Source organism: Lissotriton helveticus, chromosome 3_1, assembly GCF_964261635.1.
Source record: "Lissotriton helveticus chromosome 3_1, aLisHel1.1, whole genome shotgun sequence".
NCBI lineage: Eukaryota > Metazoa > Chordata > Amphibia > Caudata > Salamandridae > Lissotriton > Lissotriton helveticus.
Genome location: NC_136061.1, coordinates 576,991,226 through 577,010,294, shown reverse-complemented (window position 1 = coordinate 577,010,294; position 19,069 = coordinate 576,991,226). Strand labels below are relative to the sequence as shown.

The window sequence follows — 19,069 nt, the reverse complement described above, 5'->3', positions numbered from 1 at the left end:
ACAACTTCGACACAAAACATACCTGACAGAAGAAGTCAAGCTGCAAATGTCAACCACAAGACACAAAATGTACGAGGTGGGCGACAAAGCGGGCAAATTACTGGCCTGGCTGGACAGACGTGACAAACGGGACAGGTGGATAGCACTATTGACGTTGGTGGGAGGAGACCCCATTAGAGACCCTGGCACCATAGCACACATGCTAGCCCGACACTATGAAACGGTGTATTCGTCCGCTTCCACGATCTCGGAGGATGAGGCATACACCTACATCAAAGATCTCAAAATGCCTGCATTGACTGAAGGGGAGGCACAGGCCTTAGACGCAGACCTAACAACCGACGAGGTACAATTAGCGATCAAGGCCCTGCAGACGGGTAAGGCACTGGGACCAAATGGCATACCAGTTGCCTTATATAAGCAACAGGCGGGCACGCTTGCGCCACATTTGCTGCGCATGTTTACGGAAAGTTTGGAGGTAGGGGAACTTCCATTAGATCAGCGCACGGCCACTATTGTGGCTATATTGAAACCAGGAAAACCAGCTGACCAGTGTGCGTCCTACCGCCCGATTTCCCTCATCAACGCTGAGGCTAAAATCCTCGCAAAACTGTTGGCGATGCGCCTCACGTCCCATTTACCTAAACTCATACACGAAGACCAGTCGGGCTTTATGCCCGGCAGAAATACAGCGCTCAATCTGCGCAGAGTGCATGGTGTAATGGCGCGCGCAACATATCTACTAGAACCTGCGGTGATCCTATCTCTAGACGCCCATATGGCGTTTGACACGGTCCACTGGCCCTTCTTGTTTGCGGTGCTACGCCACTTTGGTTTTGGCCCGAGGTTCTGCTCCTGGATCCGGCTACTCTACGCAAAACCTATGGCGCATGTTGCTGCCAATGGCCACATTTCGGCAGACTTCCCATTGTCTAGGGGCACGCGACAGGGTTGCCCGCTTTCCCCATTGCTGTTTGCCATGGTCCTCGAACCATTGGCCGAATGGATAAGATGGGAGCCCACTATCAGTGGTATCCGCTGGACGGATGAGTGGGAAGACAGAATATTGCTATATGCTGACGCTGTTCTATTATATCTCACCTCTCCCAAGCGCTCGATTAACACCCTGCTGGATGTCTGCACGGCGTACGGCCGAGCTTCTGGCTACTCAATCAACTGGTCCAAATCCACCATGTACGTACTACACGGTCCCGCACCACGCTTGCCGGACGCCTGCCCGTTGCGGATTTCTGCTACCGGGTTCAAATACTTAGGGATGTACATCACAGCTGACCCTACCGACTTCTATACACATAACCTGCAGCCTCCTCTAGATCGCCTCAAACGTGACATACGACACTGGGAATCGCTTCCGCTGACACTGCTAGGAAAGGCAGCCCTCTTCAAAATGATGGCCCTTCCCCGTTTCCTCTACATTTTGGAAAATACACCTTATCCTGTCTCTCCCACATACTTCAAAACCATCGCAGCGCAAGTCTCGATGCTGCTTTGGGGTCCTAAGCCTGCACGAATAGCGCAGGCCAAGCTCACGCGCAGCTGGTACGATGGAGGCATAGCGCTTCCAGACGTTAACCTTTACTACTGGGCGTCACAGTTGAAGATCATTAACCAATGGCTTCATCTCCCCCAGTCTGAGCCAGCCCTAAAGGCGGACAGGGCGCAGGTGGGATTCTCCGGAATGTTGGCCCCCCCTGTATGATAAATCGCTTGTCGCCACAAAGTTCGGCTCTCTACGTCACACGCTCACTGTATGGCATGCGGCGCTGAGCAGGTTGAAATGGCAGGGAGTACTAACACAGCTAACCCCGTTATGGGATGCAAGACAGCTGGGGAAACTCAGACACTCCAAAGGCTTCGACCGCTGGGATACTATAGGCATCTCGACCATTGGCGATCTATGGCAGAAGGGGCAGATGCTGTCGTTTGCAACGCTCCAACAACAATATGATCTGGCACAAACGGAACGTTTCAGATACATACTGATACGCCACGCATTGACGGTAGCGTTAACGTCTGACAAGCCTGTCCCGGAGGCGTCCCCGCTTGAGGACAGGCTACTTACTGACTTTATGCCGTCGAAGGCGACATCTCTGACATATCGAAAACTTGTTAACAATTTACCTGACCCTCTGGAGACCCTGCGGGAGAAGTGGGTACACGACTGTGGAGACCTTGATGACTCGGAGTGGCAGGAGGCGACTGCGTCTCCGAAAGAAGTGGGAGTCTCGTCACGTCTCCGCTTGGTGCAACTGCGCATACTGCACAGATCATATTACACTAGGGACGCACTGCATAAGATGAAGAGGATCTCACACCCATACTGCCTGCGGGGATGCGGGGACATAGGGAACTTCTACCACACGATATGGGACTGCCCCCGAATTGCACACTACTGGGTTCAGGTGATGCGCACCATGTCTCAATCAGAGGGACTCTCCATACTGCCAGACCCCAGGCGTTGCCTTTTAAACATATGGGAACCCAATGATCTCACACAATATGGGCAGAGCTGGATGACACTAGGCATGATGGTAGCAAAAAGAAATATAGCGCAGAGGTGGGGTGGGGGAATGTCACCAACGATATCGGCTTGGAAGCAAGATATGGACGCAGCGATGATTGCAGAAAGGGCAGTGTTCCGAAATAGAGGTTGTCCCAGGAAATGGAAAAGGATTTGGGGGGCGTGGAATAAGTACAGGGGGAACCTCTGTGACCCACCTTCTGATACTGATAGCTCTAGCTCTGATTCGGACTGAGGCTTTAGAACCACGATATTTGTTTGCAGCCCATGTTCTGATTGATATACGAAGTTGCTCCTATTTGAATGCTGTAATTCTGCTGGTTTCTGTTGATGTACTACTATGCCTCAATTATCTTATATGTATACGTGACAATGTATCGCACTGTTATAAAAACGCAAATAAACATATTTTCAAAAAAACAAAAAAACGTAGCAGGTGTAGCCCATGTTGCAGCCCTATAAATTTCAACCAAAGATGCACACTGAGCCCCTAAATGGCTCTAGTGGCTGTACCTTCCACCCCAACTGGAAACGGAGTTCATATTGTCTCTATACACAAATGCAGTCAGGAACCTGATCCACCTATTCAGAGCCTGAGTGGAAGGTTTAGAACCCTTCCTAGCAGGCCCAAAATTCACCGACAAATCCTGAAATCAGAAACTCTATACATATAAAGCAGAATAGCCCGCTTGACATCCAAGGAATGTAACTTCACCTCTTCTGGGGAATGAGGATTAGTATAAACCACTGGTAAAATAAGCTCTTGATCTCTGTGAAATACTTAGGGATGAAGGAAGGACCAGGATGTAAAATTACCCTGTCCTCGAATACCCTAACAAAATTATGCCTTAATGATAAGGAACCCAATTACTCCAAACTCCTTCCGGAAGTAACTGCAACCAGTAAGAACGTTTTCAAGGTATGTAATCTCATATCCACCTTCTCAAGAGGTTCAAAAGGAGACTTCTGCAACAAATCCAGGAATAATGTAGGATCCCATGATAGGCACACTGACCTAGCCGGAGGCTTGAGAGTAAGAAACCCCTTAAAAAGCTACTGGACGAGACTATCTGCATCTAGTAAATTTCCCCAAGACATCCAGAAAGCCCTAATTGCTGTCCATTACATCTTAACAGTAGAAACCTTTAATTCTAGTGAAAACCCATTGTGTAAGAAATCCAGTAGCTTCCCCAACTAACTTGGGGGCTAAATACTTAGTAGCACACCATGTCTGAAAAGTGACCCAATGTCTGGAATAAGAAGAAAGAGTGGAAGCTCTCCTGGAAGACTGAATGGAGGAAGCCACCTTCTCAGAGACCCCTTTTACCTTTACCTCTGCCCTTTCAACCTCCAAGCCGTCATCCTGATGGTTCTCAATAGTTTAACCTAAAGGCAGGGAAATGCTGGGGGGGAGGGAGATGGGGGTCTGGACTACTGGAAGAATGAACCTCTCACTGATCCTCATGGACATTGTCAGATGGCCATGCTGGAGCTACCAGTCTCACCACCGAATCCTCTCGCTTCAACTTGATTCGAAACCTTATAAGAAGAGGAAAAGGTGGAAAAGCATAAAGTATCCCATTTGGCTAAGGACAAGACAGGGCATCCACTGCCCAAGCCCTCTCCTCCCTCAACCTTGAGCCGAACAGGAGAAGAAGGCAATTCTGAGCTGATGCAAACAAATCTGCTACTGGGGTCCCCAACTCCTTGCAAATACTGTGGAAGTCCTGAGAAGAGAGAATTTTCCCTGCTCAATTTGTCTGCTCCGACATTCAGCATCCCCCTAAATAAATTGATCTCAGCTCTAGTAAGTAGTCCTGTGCCTATAGAAAGATCTGATCGGAGATCATCGACAATGCTGGAGATCTTGTGCCTCCATTTTTGTTCAGATAAGGTTTGGCTGTGTTGTTGTTCATTTGAACCAGGACACACTTGCCCTTCAACATGGAAGCAAAAGCAAGCAGAGCCAGATGAGTTGCCTCCAGCTCGCTCCATTTGGAGGACCTCAACTACTGCACCCTTGACCCCATGCCCTGCACTTGCTCCCCAACCAGCCAAGCTGGCATTGGTTGTCAAGATGAGCAGTGTTCCCTGGGACCAATGATCCAGAATGTGTCTCACCATCCTGTTCAGATGGAACCTGGCCCAAAGCACCAGAAAAAATGTCGCTGCAAGATCTCCCTGAATCCAGTCTGCTGCAGCGGGATTGACCTGCACCAACAACTCCGACAAATGTGAGTGAATCTCATTGATCCTCTCCTCTGTCATCAAAACCAATCCTGCGCTGGTTAGAACCCTTGCACCAATGAAAGCCTGGTCCTGAACAGGCGTCAGATGGGACAGATTCTGATTTGTTTAAATAGACGGATGTGCAGTTCCTAGGACAGGTAGTGATGGTCAGGTCTATGGAATAACCTCCCATCGGAGAACGTGTCCTCACACACCCCCAGTGGTGTCATGCTTCATTATTTGGGCGTTCTCCTCATCGGGCCAGCACTGCAATGCCAGACGGGCACCCGCGAAGTGGCTCTATAGCGGAGTTCTTTTTTTGATGAAGTGGTTTGGTGAGTAAGTGTGTGTGGGCTAAGGTGAGTAGTGTAGTGGAGTGATGCGAGTGAGTTAAAATAGGTTAATAGAAACCCGGTTTATTAAACTTTTATTCATGAGGCTCGCTAACCTAAGTAAAAGCAGGGTAGCTCTAACTGGAGAAAATGATTCTATAGAGCGTGCATGCTAAAAGTCTTGGTCAGATGCTCTATAGGATAATTATCTCCATCACTACTCACCTTAGTCCACACACTCTCACTCACCAAGAGGCTTCATCAAAAAAAGAACTCTGCTACAGAGCCCCTTTGTGGGTGCCCATCGGGCACTGCAGCACCGGCCCGATGAGGAGCACGCCCAAATGATGAAGCATGACATCTCTCAGGGTGTGTGAGGGCACTTCCTCCAATGGGATATTATTTCACAGAGTTGACCATCACTACCTGACCTAGGGACTGCACACCCATCTATTTGAACTAGTATTGTTAGGGAGTACGTGTGCTGGACCTGCTAAAAAAAGCTCCTGGTTCCTCTTTTTTGAGAACATCTTCTGATTCACCAGAAACCAATGATGTTCCATAACCAAAAGTACTCTTGTGACATGAGCCACAGAGGTCTCCAGGGAGGATGAGAACACCGGGCATTCATCGAGATATGGAAGAAGTGTGTTGCCCTACTGACGCAGATCCTCCACCAGAGGGGCTACGACTTCAGTGAAGACCAGAGGTGCTGATTTTAGACTGAAAGGCAGCACTCAAAACCGAAAGATTACAGATTCGGATTGATTGATTGATATTTTTTTCCTTCTTCTTAGGCTTGGCAGCCAAGGCCTCAGCTCAGGCACCGCCACCTCAATCATGGACTGGACCTGGGACTCAGTCAAATACGCAGGACCTGTATGGGCCAGTTCCCTAGGCTTCTTAGATCTTTGAGCCCCAGGCAGGCTCCCCTCAGAAGAGTAGAAATCATCCACCTCCTCTGCACAAACTTCCTGCTCTCCATACCAGAAAAAATGCTGTGCAGCAAGGAAGAAAATGCACAATTGAAATAAAACAAGGGCTACATAAATAGCCCAGTTCTACCAACCATAATGCAATAATTAAAACATTAGCATACAGAGCTGTGACCAACAGACAAGACGCTACTGCAGCTCCACAATAATCAGCCCCAACTAACTCAGATGTGTCGATAAAAGAAAACACATTAATGAGCCACCTCGCAACCCTTCATGTGCAGAAATGTATTGCCATGCAACTCACCCAGCGCTATAGCCGCTCAGGAGACACCTTCCCCTACCTTTCAGTCTTCCTCAGGGCAGTTTGCGCTGATTTTTAGCCCCATGGTTAGTCCTGCACTGTAAAATCAGAGAGAACGACATTACGCGTAGCGACCACCCACGTTGAGGAGAAAACTCACGAGGAAGTTGTCTAGCGTTGGACTTTCCTCACTCACGCTCGCCAACTTAACTTTAGCTAGCGAGGAAAGAACTCCGCTACAAGGAGAGTTTTTCTTAACTCCTCAAGTTCGATGGAGTGCAAAAAACTCAGCGAACGGAGCGAAGGTCACTGCCCAGACCTACATATTTCCCTTTCAGAAGCACACCGCCTTCACAGAAAAACTTGCCTTGCTGCCCGAGAAATGAAGAATGTCCAAAAACCGCTCTGACAGCTTTCCATATTCCAAAAAGGTAAGCATTTGAAATAAAAAACAGTGGTGGCTGGCAGGGAACAGGTGTGGCATGACAGGGGATGACAGTGTGAAGAAAAAACCCCACACATGTTCCTCTTCGGCCGGCCGAGTAACTCCTCGCTTCCCTTCCGACATCCCAGAACGGAAGCAAGAAATGGAAACACACACAAGCTCCCGCCCCTAAATCAATCACAACGTTGTAATGCAGCGGTGTGATTGGTCTGAGCGCTGTGGTTCGGCACTCAGAGGGGAATGAGAGCCTGTACATGTTCCTGACCTGTATAATGCAGCCTGGTAAGGAACATGCAAGGGGCACATGACTGTTTGGCCGGCCAGGCATGCGCATATAGAGTGTGCCCAGGACTCCTCCCCCTGTGAGTGTCGCCAGCCCCACAACTACGAAATATAAAATAAGGACGAAATTATTATCGTTTTATTTTTTCACTGCTTTGGAAAACGCCGCTCCTGAAAAAACTGCGCTGCAGCCGCAACTGAGTCCCGACCTCCTGGGGGTCTTCAAGCCTCAACTAAAGCAGGAGGCCGGGGGCTTTTCAACTTTTTGGGAGGGGAACTGGGGGGCATATTACCAACGATTAGCGATATTTATCGCTAACTAGGCTTAGCAACGATTTATCGCTAAGCATCGCCGGAAATTATCGCTGAGATAACGTGCTATTAGCTACGTTATCTCCAAAGCGATAATTTTTCCGGCGATAGCGTAAATATCGCTGAGATTACAGCAATATTCACGCATTAGCGACTAAATGTTCTTAGCCATGTTATCCACCTCCCATTGGATAACATGGCTAAGAACAGGTCTGGGCATGTGTTAGTTTTTGGCGATATTCGCGCTTAGCGCGAATATTGCCATCGCTAAGCCTGCTTTGCTAATAGGCGTTAGGACGTTAGCGACTGCTTTCAGTCGCTAACGGGTTGGGAACGCCCACTTTGCATGTCATTAGCGATAATTATCGCTAACATGCAAAGCGGGCCCCAAACCGCTCGCTATCGCCTACAAGCTGTCGCTAACTGCTGTTAGCGACAGCTTGCTAATAGGGCGAAAGAATTTTTGCCGCCTAGCGGCCGAAAAATACAGCGGCGAAATTTGCCTATCGCCCCTCTTGATAATATGCCCCTGGGTGCGTCTGTGAGGCGCGGGCACCTCCGTAAGTAAATAACTAGTGGGGAAACGTACGATAAGGTGATTATGTCCCTTAGTTTAGTAAGACTTCAAATGTGGTTCTAACATTATCCTCTATGTATAGGGCTATTTAGTTACAGACTTCCCGGGGGAACAGTTGACAAATGAAAATGTGTTTGCGAACAGTTTTGGAAAACTCATACTTACATTCGACAAATAAAATGAACGTATTTTGTAGGAATATGTCTTGTTGCGAGATATGCCTAGAAAAAGGATATCTAAACAAAAACGATCAATATGCGGATTAAGGAAGTTATGGGTGGTGCTGATAGGCGATGGATGGCGCACTTACAGCGCATTGTGTGTTTCACTTTCGGGTTGGTGCCATTTCGCCGAGCATTTCCTTCTCCTCCGGCCATAATTTCAAATCCTCTACCTTCCCATAGTTCGTTGTTCTTTGCTATAGCGCCGCAGCAACTCCTACAAATACTTTCTTTCCTATGAATATCCGGGGTTCCTTCTTTTGCTGCCCATTTCCCCCTTCAACACAACAGTAGTAGTGCTTTGAAACCAAGTACTCCAAGATGCTAGGCGCTATGTACAATGACGAAAAGGCACGCTTATGTATGCCATGGACCATACACAGAAGTCTCTGAACATTTGTGGAGTCAAACTCAGCCCTGTCTGCCGCCACATTCATGCCATACACGATCACTCGTCTACAATCTCACGACGCGGCCAGTCGAAGAACAGACAGGTGGGCAAAGCAACTTTTCCTTTCACTCACCTTTCAACCGGGAACGTCCGTGTGCGACTCTCAGAGCACAGGGTCGCCGGCCAGCTGTCATCTTCCACCTCCGGCTTTTACTTCCTGGTTGAAATATCCATTGGGGTGGTGTGAGCGCACCCTGCTGGACCTTTTACAGCAATGCTTTCCAAAATGAGTCACAGGCTATCGTTCAAGCAAGTGGCAATGAGCCCAACCTAACCCTTTCACTGTCGTGGTGTTCACTATCTTTTATTCTCGCCTCTACGTGGGCAGCTTGCTACACCTTAGTTTCAGGGTGTGTTGGTGTAACTAGCGTGTCAGCGCTTAGCAGTGTGGAGGCTGCGGAAATCAGAGGGGAGCACAGTTTATGGTTTTCAGTAAACCAGTTGTGAACCAGCTTTGAACAGCTCTGCATGTCCCCTTGTGGTATTTCTTAAGATCGTGATAGTCCTCTTAGCAGGCCTGCTACTGCACTTGGTTGTCCATACTTAGATATTGTATTTAATGTTCATTTTCCTAATTGGCATAGGTAGGTGTGGTATGTACAGTATCTATAGACAGACAAGGGCTTTAAGTGGGAAGAAAAAACTGGGGGGTCTCTTTAAGGGGAGTGGTCAATGTAATTAAGGGCGTGGTTTATAAACACGTGAGCTAAAAATCTGTGCTTAGCATAGTGTGCCGCACGACTTGTATTTTGCTTTTTCTGCCACTGCATCCAGATATATGATACAGCAAGTAACATCATACCTACAACAAGTCAAAACTATTGGCTTTGTCAATGGCTGTTAATTGCATAAGATAACTACGCAGCAACTCTAGCTTGTATATAATATTGAAAAAGCTTCCACTTAAAGCCCTGGTGACACCACAAAAATGTTACTGCTCCTGAGTTTCAAAAAGCGAATAGAAAGCCGGAGAGAAAATGACTCTCTTTAAACGATTTCCCTTCCCATACAACGCTCACCTGGCAGTGAGAAGTGAGCAGTGTGAACACACACACATCGTTGATGTGCTTGCTGTCACTGCAGTCCGGAAAATACGGACCACTTGTGCCAAGGAACAAAACAGAGCCCTATAGAGACCTGTTTCAAGGCCCCCTTTAAAAAACTGCAGGTGCTCAGCACTGGTAAGACCCGGTCCACTTAAAGCCCTGGACAGAACTTTTTTAGGTCTCGCCTGCAACAGCACATGATTTCATGTGCTCATGCTTGCAAGAGATGTTATATACAAGTGGCCTGGAGACTGCTTACAATTTATTGACCTTCAATGTCACTCTTACTTTCTGCCACCTAATTGGGTAACATGTGCGGACTACTCTTAATCTTATTTGCTCGGGAGCCTCAAACAAGTAGAGGTAGCTCCATCTTTATTTGGGGCCTTCTGCAGCTGGTGCTGTGATTTAGGTACTTTTTATTGTTACTTCTTTTTTATTAAGTTACTTCTTCCTGTTGTGTTTCTTCTTCCCTTCCTCCTAAATCTCCCACCTTATCCATTTTGCTTCTTAACTACCACCCTACCTTCCCATCAATAGTCGCAGTGCATTAATAAAAATATGGAAACGGTGATGCTGTGGGCAATGGAGGCAGGGTGAGGAGCGTGAGAGCGTAGTCAAATGCATGGCTAAAAAACAAAATATTCTGTAGCTTTTTTCAGTCATTCACCTTCTGCTAACTACATATAAAATTACCCAGCTTAAATGAAAATTAAATGCAAGTTGTGTTAATTTGTAGCATTAATGTACTTTATAAAACCTCTATTAGTTAATGCACTGCACCAGAGAGCCACTTAATTGAAGCTTGGCTGGCCCAGGTTGTGAGAGAAAGTACTGTGAAAATGTAAGTCATTATTTTAAACTTGCATTACACACAAAATAAACTAGGCTGCTACAAAATGAGCAATAATCTTTAAGATAAAAAAGTGCTTCCAAAATATAGATTTTAAGTAAGAGACAGAGTCTACATAGTGCAAACGTTTTTTTTGTAACTGTCTTCTAAAAGCAAACCCAAGGAGATGATGGACGGTGCGCTGAAACTTTTCAGACACTCACCCCCAGTCGCAGATCTGGGGTGAAACCATCATCATTCTTTAGCTCACTTCGCCACCTCAGTTCAGACCCAGCTATTTGTAAATCAGTCTTGACCCTGTGCTTCATGGGAACAGTCCTGCTCGAACTGCCAAGCCAAGACTTCCCTGAACCAGAAACAAGCATCCTGAGTGAGTATGTGGGCAAATAATTAACCCTGGGCGAAGCACTACGCTACGCTCGCAGAGTTTGCGAAGTTTTTGCAACTTCGCACTACGCGAGCGGCACGTAGCATAGTGCGAACATGCGTAGTGCAGCGTAGCGTAGTGCAGCGCGCATTTTTTGCTTGTTCGCGGTCCTGAACGTCATGTTCGCGACCGCGAGCAAGCAAAATGACATCCCGGCGAGATTCTCAACGCGAGGAGGTCAGGTTTCTCATTGTGAGTGGTTGCGCATGCTCGCGACCGCTCTCAATGAGAAACTACCTGTTCGCGTTGAGAAAGCTGCCGCTCGAGTAATAATCTACTCGAGCAGCAGAAAACTACAGCTCGCACTGTGCAAGATGCCGTTTTCAATGCTTGCACAGTGCCGGATGCTTGTCCGCACTGTGCAATCATTGAAAACGCATCTTGCACAGTGCGAACATGCTACTACGCAGCTCGCGTAGTGCTACGTGAAGTTCGCGTAGTGCGAAGTGCACCTCGCGTAGCTTCGCGTAGCGCTACTTCGCGAACTACGCCCGAGACGTTATTTTAGACTGTCTCAGTCAGGATAATGGTCGCTCCATTAGCTAAATTACATCAGTACGTTTTTCGCTGACATTGGACTTTCTGAAAAGTATACCTCTCCCAGGGTCATTAGTAAGTCTGACAAGAGGCTGGTCAAATCCCGTTATGCAGAGTTCACTCTCTCCCAAAGAACAGAGCCAGCGTTTAGACATTTCTCCACAATTACTTTATTACACTATCAACAGGAGATTTAGCTTTTGATCTAAGCCTGGATATTACACCATGGGAGAGGTCACTCCTTTTTAGGTCGAGCTAGAATACACATGCGAAGCATGTGTCTAGCTCGACAACTATTGTCACCCGTCTCCTGGGAATCTGAGACAGGGGCCGGGCACGAGCGTCGACTTCACCTCGTGGGCGCACACGCCCAGCCCGGTGCCGTGCACATCCCCTGCCTCGAATTCCCAGCAAGTCAGCACACAGACACAGCACACACACGCACACACACACACACGCACCCCCCCTCCCACCCCACTCCCACACACAGCCCCCCGACCCCACTCACCGGGTCCCTTGGGCTCCTCTCGTCCCGTCCATCGCCTCTTGTATGCCATCAGAAAGCGGAGAAGCGGGCAAGAACACTCTGCGCCTGCGCAGAAGTGCGTGCGCCCGCCTGACATCACTTAGAGGCTGAACCTTACGGAGGGCAGGCGCGGGCCGCAGGGTCCCTCTGACCAGATTCAGATCATCTTTCACCGCCGCTCCTGTCCAAAGAATCGGATCACGTCGCGCGCCTCGTGGGCAGTTCCTTTGGAATGCAGGGGGAGTCTGCTGTTCACGAGGCGCGCGGCACTGATAAGCAGGCTGGTTCTTTGTGTGAGCATTCCACGAGAATGCATGTTAGTGATGTCAGCACTATGTTTTTCCAGTCGAAGGGCAGCTGCGTGTTTATTTTTGCATCGCGCTTTTACTTAAAGTGAAAGTGTGATGCAAATTAAGAAGCAGCTGCGATCTCATCTTTTCACACGCTGTGACTGTTTGGGCTGGGCGTCCACCGACGGGCTGCTCCCATGGCTCAGCTTGTTGGGTAAGTCTGCGTTTAATGAACATTTTATTGGTCGTGCTGTGAAACGAGCTGGAAAAGTTAATTTTGTCGTCCTTTTTTACTGGTAGTAAATCAATATTTGTTGTGCAGGCTTGTAAGTGATCTAAGATGTAATTGTGCGAGCTCCGGCGTCCCTCCTAGTCGTAGGTGCGTATTTGCGCACTGACTGACAGTCCTGAGACCACTGAGGAGACCATCTCTTTAAAACTACACCTGTTTCACTCTGCCAGGCATCCTTTCACTGCGCATCACGCTGTCCTACTGTGTGCTCTTCCTCCGTTCCTGCCACCTGCTGATCTTTCTATACATACTTACATGAGGATCTTTAAGTCGCGGTGCACTGCTTCCCCTCACCCCAAAATGTACCCCAGGAAGCTTGTAAGTGCCCTCTTGCATCTGTGTCGACAATGCAAGGGGATGTTTGTTTACAGCGGAGATTTCCTCTCCTGGCACACTGCTCTGGGCACGGTAAACACAGGAGGGTAGTGTTACCAGACACAAAAGGTACTATCGCCTCTTTGAAAGGAGAACCGCTTTAATAAAGATTATATAAATATGCCGCTAAAAGGAGCTTCCTCTGCTGCAAGCCTCACAAGTAGGTCCGATTTCGTTTCTCACGACAAACAAAAGTAGTGCATGAATTGTGCTCCCGTGGGCGCTGCTCATGCCAGGACTGACGTTGTAATGGCCCGTTCTTTCATTTAATTATTTTTGACCTTCTATAGCGCCTGCGCAAACCAGACCACTTCTAAGTTCTTATATGCAAAATGCATCTTAAAAAATAATGTGCGCAGTCTTGCTCATGGATGCATTTTTACCGACCTCACTATGATGAAGAGCTGAGTTGCACCTACTAATTCACATATCTCAGGAGGCAGAGCGCACAAACGGCTGTTTCCCTATGTCACCTCTTCAATGCACTCAAACGGAGAGTAGAAACGTGGCGCCCAGAGGCCTAACTTTTATTTGTACAGCAGGTGCAGTGGCACCGGTCCCAGAACCCTGGGGCCATTTAACCCTGATAATTGGTGCTATTTTCCTCGCACCAGGCCCAATGATATCCATGCTACACTACTGGCTCCTCTTTTGACCTCCGCCCATCTCCCCCTCCTATCTCCACGGGGCTTACATCCCTGCTGGGGGCTGCACTGTCAAGCAAGCTCCTTGCTCCTCGGCTTTCCATTTCTAGCTGACAGCCCTGCAAGGGGCAGAGAAAGAGGCGCTGCTGACAGCAAAGTGTGGGATTTAAAAAGCATCCTGAATGAGGGGCTTCATAAGCGCCCCCTCGCCCCCACCGCCTTCAACCCCACCCGTGGTCTGACGGGTCATTGCATGACCTGCATTAATATAATCTGTTTTACATCACTGCACACCCCGGACCTCCTGTGCGTTGGGTCACTTTAAATAACTTGTATTCAGGGAACACACACAGCAGCTCCTGAACCCTACATGCAGCTCTGCTCAGAGTAATATGTCCTTTTCTGCGTTATGAAGCTTTGTCTGCAGAAGTCAGAAGTTTTAAACCTTTCTCAGGAATGACAGCTAACCAGTGGCGGTGCGTCCATTGGGGGCGTTGGGGCGTTGCCCCACTAGCTTGGACGACCCGACTGCACTGCAACATGTGTAATAATAATTTTGTTTTTATTCATGGCAAACAGTGAAAAATGAATCGGTGCCGAGCGCACTAAGGCCCGGGGAGAAGCCCGACAGGATCGGGCATCCATAAGGAAGTGGGCCGGCCGGCCCGTGGGGGGCGGTGCTGCGCCAGAGATTGACAGGCAGGCAGCGCACAGGCAGAGGGTGACGTTACTGTACTGCCAGTGAGTGCGCATGTAAAAGGCCGGAGAAGACCAGATTTTGACTGGCCCGCGCATGCGCACCCTTTACACTCCCCCCTCTGCCACTATGGAATATAGGCATGGACTCGGGGCCCCGGGTCTCGTAAGGGGCAGATTTCAGTCTGCTCTGCGCTGTGCCAGGATTGGTTGGATGCTGCAGCAGAATGGTGCCGCGCGTGGGTGTTGGCTGGTCTGAGCCAGAATCGTCGGTGATTGGCCATTGTCCCTCGTCGCTGGAATCATGCCAGAGAGCTGCTCACATGGCCAGTCACGACAACAACACCATACGGGAAAGTGAAACTAAGTAAGTGCCTGGTTCATGTGATGACTATAGTGAGACTAGAGTCAGTGGGCGCGTGAGTCGTGACTGAGTCTGAGGACGGAGTGACTGTGTGCTGACTACTCGTTGTGGTAGTCGTCATCGTGACCACCAGTACTGACTGCGTGTCGTCATGTGTGTGAGGATTCGACGGTCGGACCGCCTGCTGCTGCCACCCACCCCACGTAAGAAAGACAGTTATAGTTTAGTTATTTTACTTATTATGCAGATGCGTGGCTGCGTGGCGGGGGGAGGGGGTTGCTTAGGGTGTGAAACACTGCTCCCAAATAAATGCAGTCTTGCCTTGGTAGTAGGGTCCAGGGGCCCTGAGTTGGGTCTGTAATTTATGCGTCGGGTAACGGTTTTCATTTCTTTCGGTGAGCAAAGTCAAAACAGGGGCCCTTCAGTAAACGGGAGAGCGAGCGGCAGAGATAGCTATCAGGTGCCTGAATCCAGTATCTCTACATCATGTGTGTCATTATGACGATGACAAATCTTTTTTTTGTTTAGTAATACGTTGTTGTAACGTCTAACTTATTTTTATTAATGATGCACATAGGTCAGATTTGAGTGAGAGAGAGAGCTAGAGATTGTGAAACGGGAATGTCGAGAAACGGATAAGGGTGAGTCATAGAACCTAGAAGTAGAGAAAGAGTCGAGGTGAGTTAGAGGCAGACAGGTGAAATAGTGAGAGATGTATAGGGCGGTGCAATGTAAAAACACCAGTGAGGTAGAGAGCAGGGCAAAATGAAACGTGGCATTGGCAGACATGCTAGAGAGAGTAGCGAGCGAGAGAGGGCTGATGAACAGTAAGAGAGGGAGGGATACAGAGGTGAAACAGAGACAGAGATGAGGCAGAGAAAGAGTGGTGAGGTTGATACAGATGTAAAGGAAAGAGAGGGTGATCCGATACATAATGCAGACCCAGCAGTGTAGGGAGCCCCGAAACCCCACAAGGCCCCCCCCCCACTAAGCCTCAGAACTATGAGTATCTGTGAGAGACACTGAAGAAACAGAGATGGAGAGAGAGATGGTGGAGGTAGACGGGTAGAGGAAAATGCACTGAGAAAGGTGTAAGGTATTAAAAGAGATGAAGTAGAGGGAAGAGCAGTAGAACGGAGATGGTGAAGCGGCGAGTGAGTGGAGAGAGGTGACATGGGAACAAAGCAGTGGAGTGCAGAGAGGTTTGAGGGAACGTTTAGGCAGGGAGAGCAGCTTGAGAGGTAGAGGTGTGTAAGTAGGCACAGAAAGTGGCAGAAATGAAGTTGTGTGTTGTAAAGACAGTGAGGTTCGAGAGGTATTTTGATAGAGAGTGATGAGGAGACATAAGTGAGCTAGAGAGAGCTGACATGGATGAGAAAAGGGGCAGAGATGTTGAGAGAGGTGGAGAGTGAGGTAAAGCTAGAGGGGGAAGCTGTGTACGTGACGTCATGTAAGGAGAGGGAAGGGCTGAGATTATTTTAAATGTAATTTTTTCAACTGTCTGGGAGCCTGAGGGTTAAGGTTGAGTAGGGTGGGCAAGCCCAGATCAGGGATATCTAAAGGATTTTGGGGGGCCAGGGCCAAAGGTATTTTGGGGGCCGCTGATTGGAACAGCTTTGAATGTATGACCCAGTTACAGCTCATTCATGGACTCTTTGGCAAGGTTACTGACAGTGCTCAGGCACACTGGTCTAAATTCTAAAGGTGTTTACATCTAACATTCAGAGATAGTGATGTGTGTTTTCAATACTGTACACAGCAGCAGCTCACCAATCTTACTGCAAAGAATCTCTGTCACCCTCTCCCATTTCTCTTATGTGAGGTCCTGTTTTCTAAAAAACATTTTTATGGATGTTGCATAAAAAAGAAACATATTTGTCTACAAAAGGTCTGTAATAGACTCTCTTTCATTCCTCACATTAAAAATCAATTGATGGAAAAGTTATTTAAATCAATCTGTTTAAGAATTATTTAAGGTCATAAGGCCAAGACTTTCTCAGGGGGCCCCTGAAAGGGTGAGGCACTGAGCCAGAGCCCACTTTGCTCATGCCTTCAAACGTCTCTGGCCCAGATGTAGAGTTAAAATGTGTTTTATGCACACTGTTTCACTTTATTGTGGAGTCCTGGGAGTTAGGACCCCCGACTCTTTGCTCATGTTTTAAACAGCTCTGATTGAATGAACCAGTTTGCCTTTGCTTGATGAATAGTTTACCTTTGTTTTGCTACATACTTTAAATTATTCGGATACCTCATTTTGTCCTCCTTTGCCGCATAATTCCAGCTTCCCTGATTGCAAGTGGGGATTTATAAGTCCCTTCAAGAGAAATTGCTAGAACTGGCTGAAAATGCTACATTTGAAACGTGGCCACCTGGGAGCTGTTGCAATGCGAAAGAACGTTTTGTTTGAACCTCAGAGAAGAGGAAAGCAGGTTTGAAGCATCATAAAGATGAGTGCCTTTCATGTTGTGACGTGGTTTTGATACAGTTAGGCTCCTGGCTCACCCATCAACATTGCAAGCAGCCGGGCTAGCCTTTGGCATTGGGTAACCGGGCGCCGATCTTCAGAGGGGTGCAGGAGTGGCTACAACAGCTGAGCCTCCCTCTAACCTGGGGCTAGAAAGAAAAGTGTAGTAAACACACTGTTCTAAGTCTGTCTGTCTTTCTCCCTTCTTTCGCTCCCCCTCACCTTCCCCTACTTTCTCAACACACTGACAATTGAAGATGACAAGTGCGTACCTTGTGCCAAGTTTTATTTCGCCCAGGGCTTTGTTTGAGCAGAGAACAGCAGCTCTGATTGCAGGCCTTGATACTGCCATGATGACAGACAGAGAAATATGTGTGAAGAGAAATTTCGAAATCAACACGAGATGTTTTAATTAATGAGGCTCGTAAAGTTAAGCTGAAATGCGATGTTTTCTGTTTTAAAAAACATATTAGGAGGAACTACTACACCTGTCAACATCGAAAGTAAAGAGTTCAAATCATAATTAAAAAGAAGGTGGTTTCCTTCAAGCCAGCAACAGCTACAGCATTCGAGGGCTTCCCCACGCAAATTAACTGACCCGAGCCAAAACAAATCATTGATTCCCCATGTTAATTCCCATACTTCCCTACTGGTGTAAATCTATTCAGCTCACTGCTTTTGAGCAATGTGCTTTTAAATTGGTTCCAACGGTGGTCTTGAAGGGGATAACAATGTAGGCATCACTGGACTGTAGGTGACAGATTCCATGGGACCGTAATTCCAATGTGGCCTCATGAGTTTTTTCGTCCTTGGACCTTTCGGGTACTGCACAACCGGTCCCACTGTACCGAGAATTGAAAGCAGCCTATAAAAAGAGGGGGTGAGCAGACCGTGGCCCCACAACCATTTTCTGTAGGTAAAACAAAGAAACAATCATTAGGGGCGCAGGCACTGTGGTACTGACTCTCGGCACAGTGGTACTCAGTGGGACCCTCCTTAAATCCTTTAACTATTAACTCTCCGTCCGGCAAATTCCACAATTCCAGTCGGTCAGTATAGCACAGTCAGTGACACTGTGTGACACTCTCTGGCCTATGGCCATCTGACACCAGGAATCCCTTGTCACACTTGCATGCATTGCTGAACCATTCTAAAGGCCCACGTCCAAGGAACCTGGCTTGGCAGGACCCCAGGTGTAAACACAGGGAGCAAAGGTGCCAACCGTTTCCTCAACAAACCGCGGCTGAATAATAACCCATCTAGTGCCTGTACTGTTCCTTCACATATGTAGACAAAATTGCTGTTGTAACTAATTACTCATAATATGGCAAGGGTCACATCAGTCTTCAAAAATAATTACACCAAAGGGGTACGGCTTTGCATATGTTTTCCTCCCACACCACACATTCGTAGCATCTGTTCTCTTCTGGAGGACAGCCAGCAATCCATAGAGCAGCATGCATGCAAACATGGGTCACATGTTTAGTTGTCTAATTCACTGATGGAGGCTACATTTATTTTGGCTACATTTATTTTAGTTTGCTGAACTATTTTCTGTGCCAATTCTACCCTGCCCACAATTCTTACAGGGCAGGTGGGCACCCACCATTCAGGGGCCCAATTCATTTACAGGCCTATAAATATCTTTGAGATATGGGAGGCTTAGGGGCCTGCGGGTGAGTAGGGGGCGAATCATTTTGTGTTACACCACTAATTTCCAGAACTACTAGCTTGACATTATGCAGTCAATGTGCATGGGGAATAGAAAGCACACACATCACATGGTGACTGGTCCAATGGTTTATTGCTTTTTCCAAAGAAAAGAGGTAATTTCATAGCATACTTTTCTGATGAAAATTTTAATTGCCTACACTGTTCACATATGAACTCTGATTTGTTCAGTTTCTGAACACGTTGCCTAGCGT

The 19,069-nt window shown here is 47.8% G+C and overlaps 1 protein-coding gene across 7 annotated transcripts in view; it reads right to left on the bottom strand.

Moving 5' to 3' along the window:
• The window catches only part of LOC144822716 (ADP-ribosylhydrolase ARH1-like), a 506,468-nt gene that overhangs the window by 120,168 nt on the left and 367,231 nt on the right, over nucleotides 1-19,069 (bottom strand). For 3 of the 7 annotated variants that reach the window (XM_078680537.1, XM_078680538.1, XM_078680541.1), the window contains exon 1: nucleotides 8,704-8,775. The exons of 1 other annotated variant lie outside the window; for it this stretch is intronic. In XM_078680537.1, coding sequence (XP_078536663.1) covers nucleotides 8,704-8,764 — 61 coding nt within the window. In that variant the 5' untranslated portion in view covers nucleotides 8,765-8,775. Of the gene's footprint in view, nucleotides 1-8,703; nucleotides 8,803-19,069 lie in introns of those variants that run through there. 3 more of the 7 variants (XM_078680539.1, XM_078680543.1, XM_078680540.1) reach the window with 2 other exon arrangements.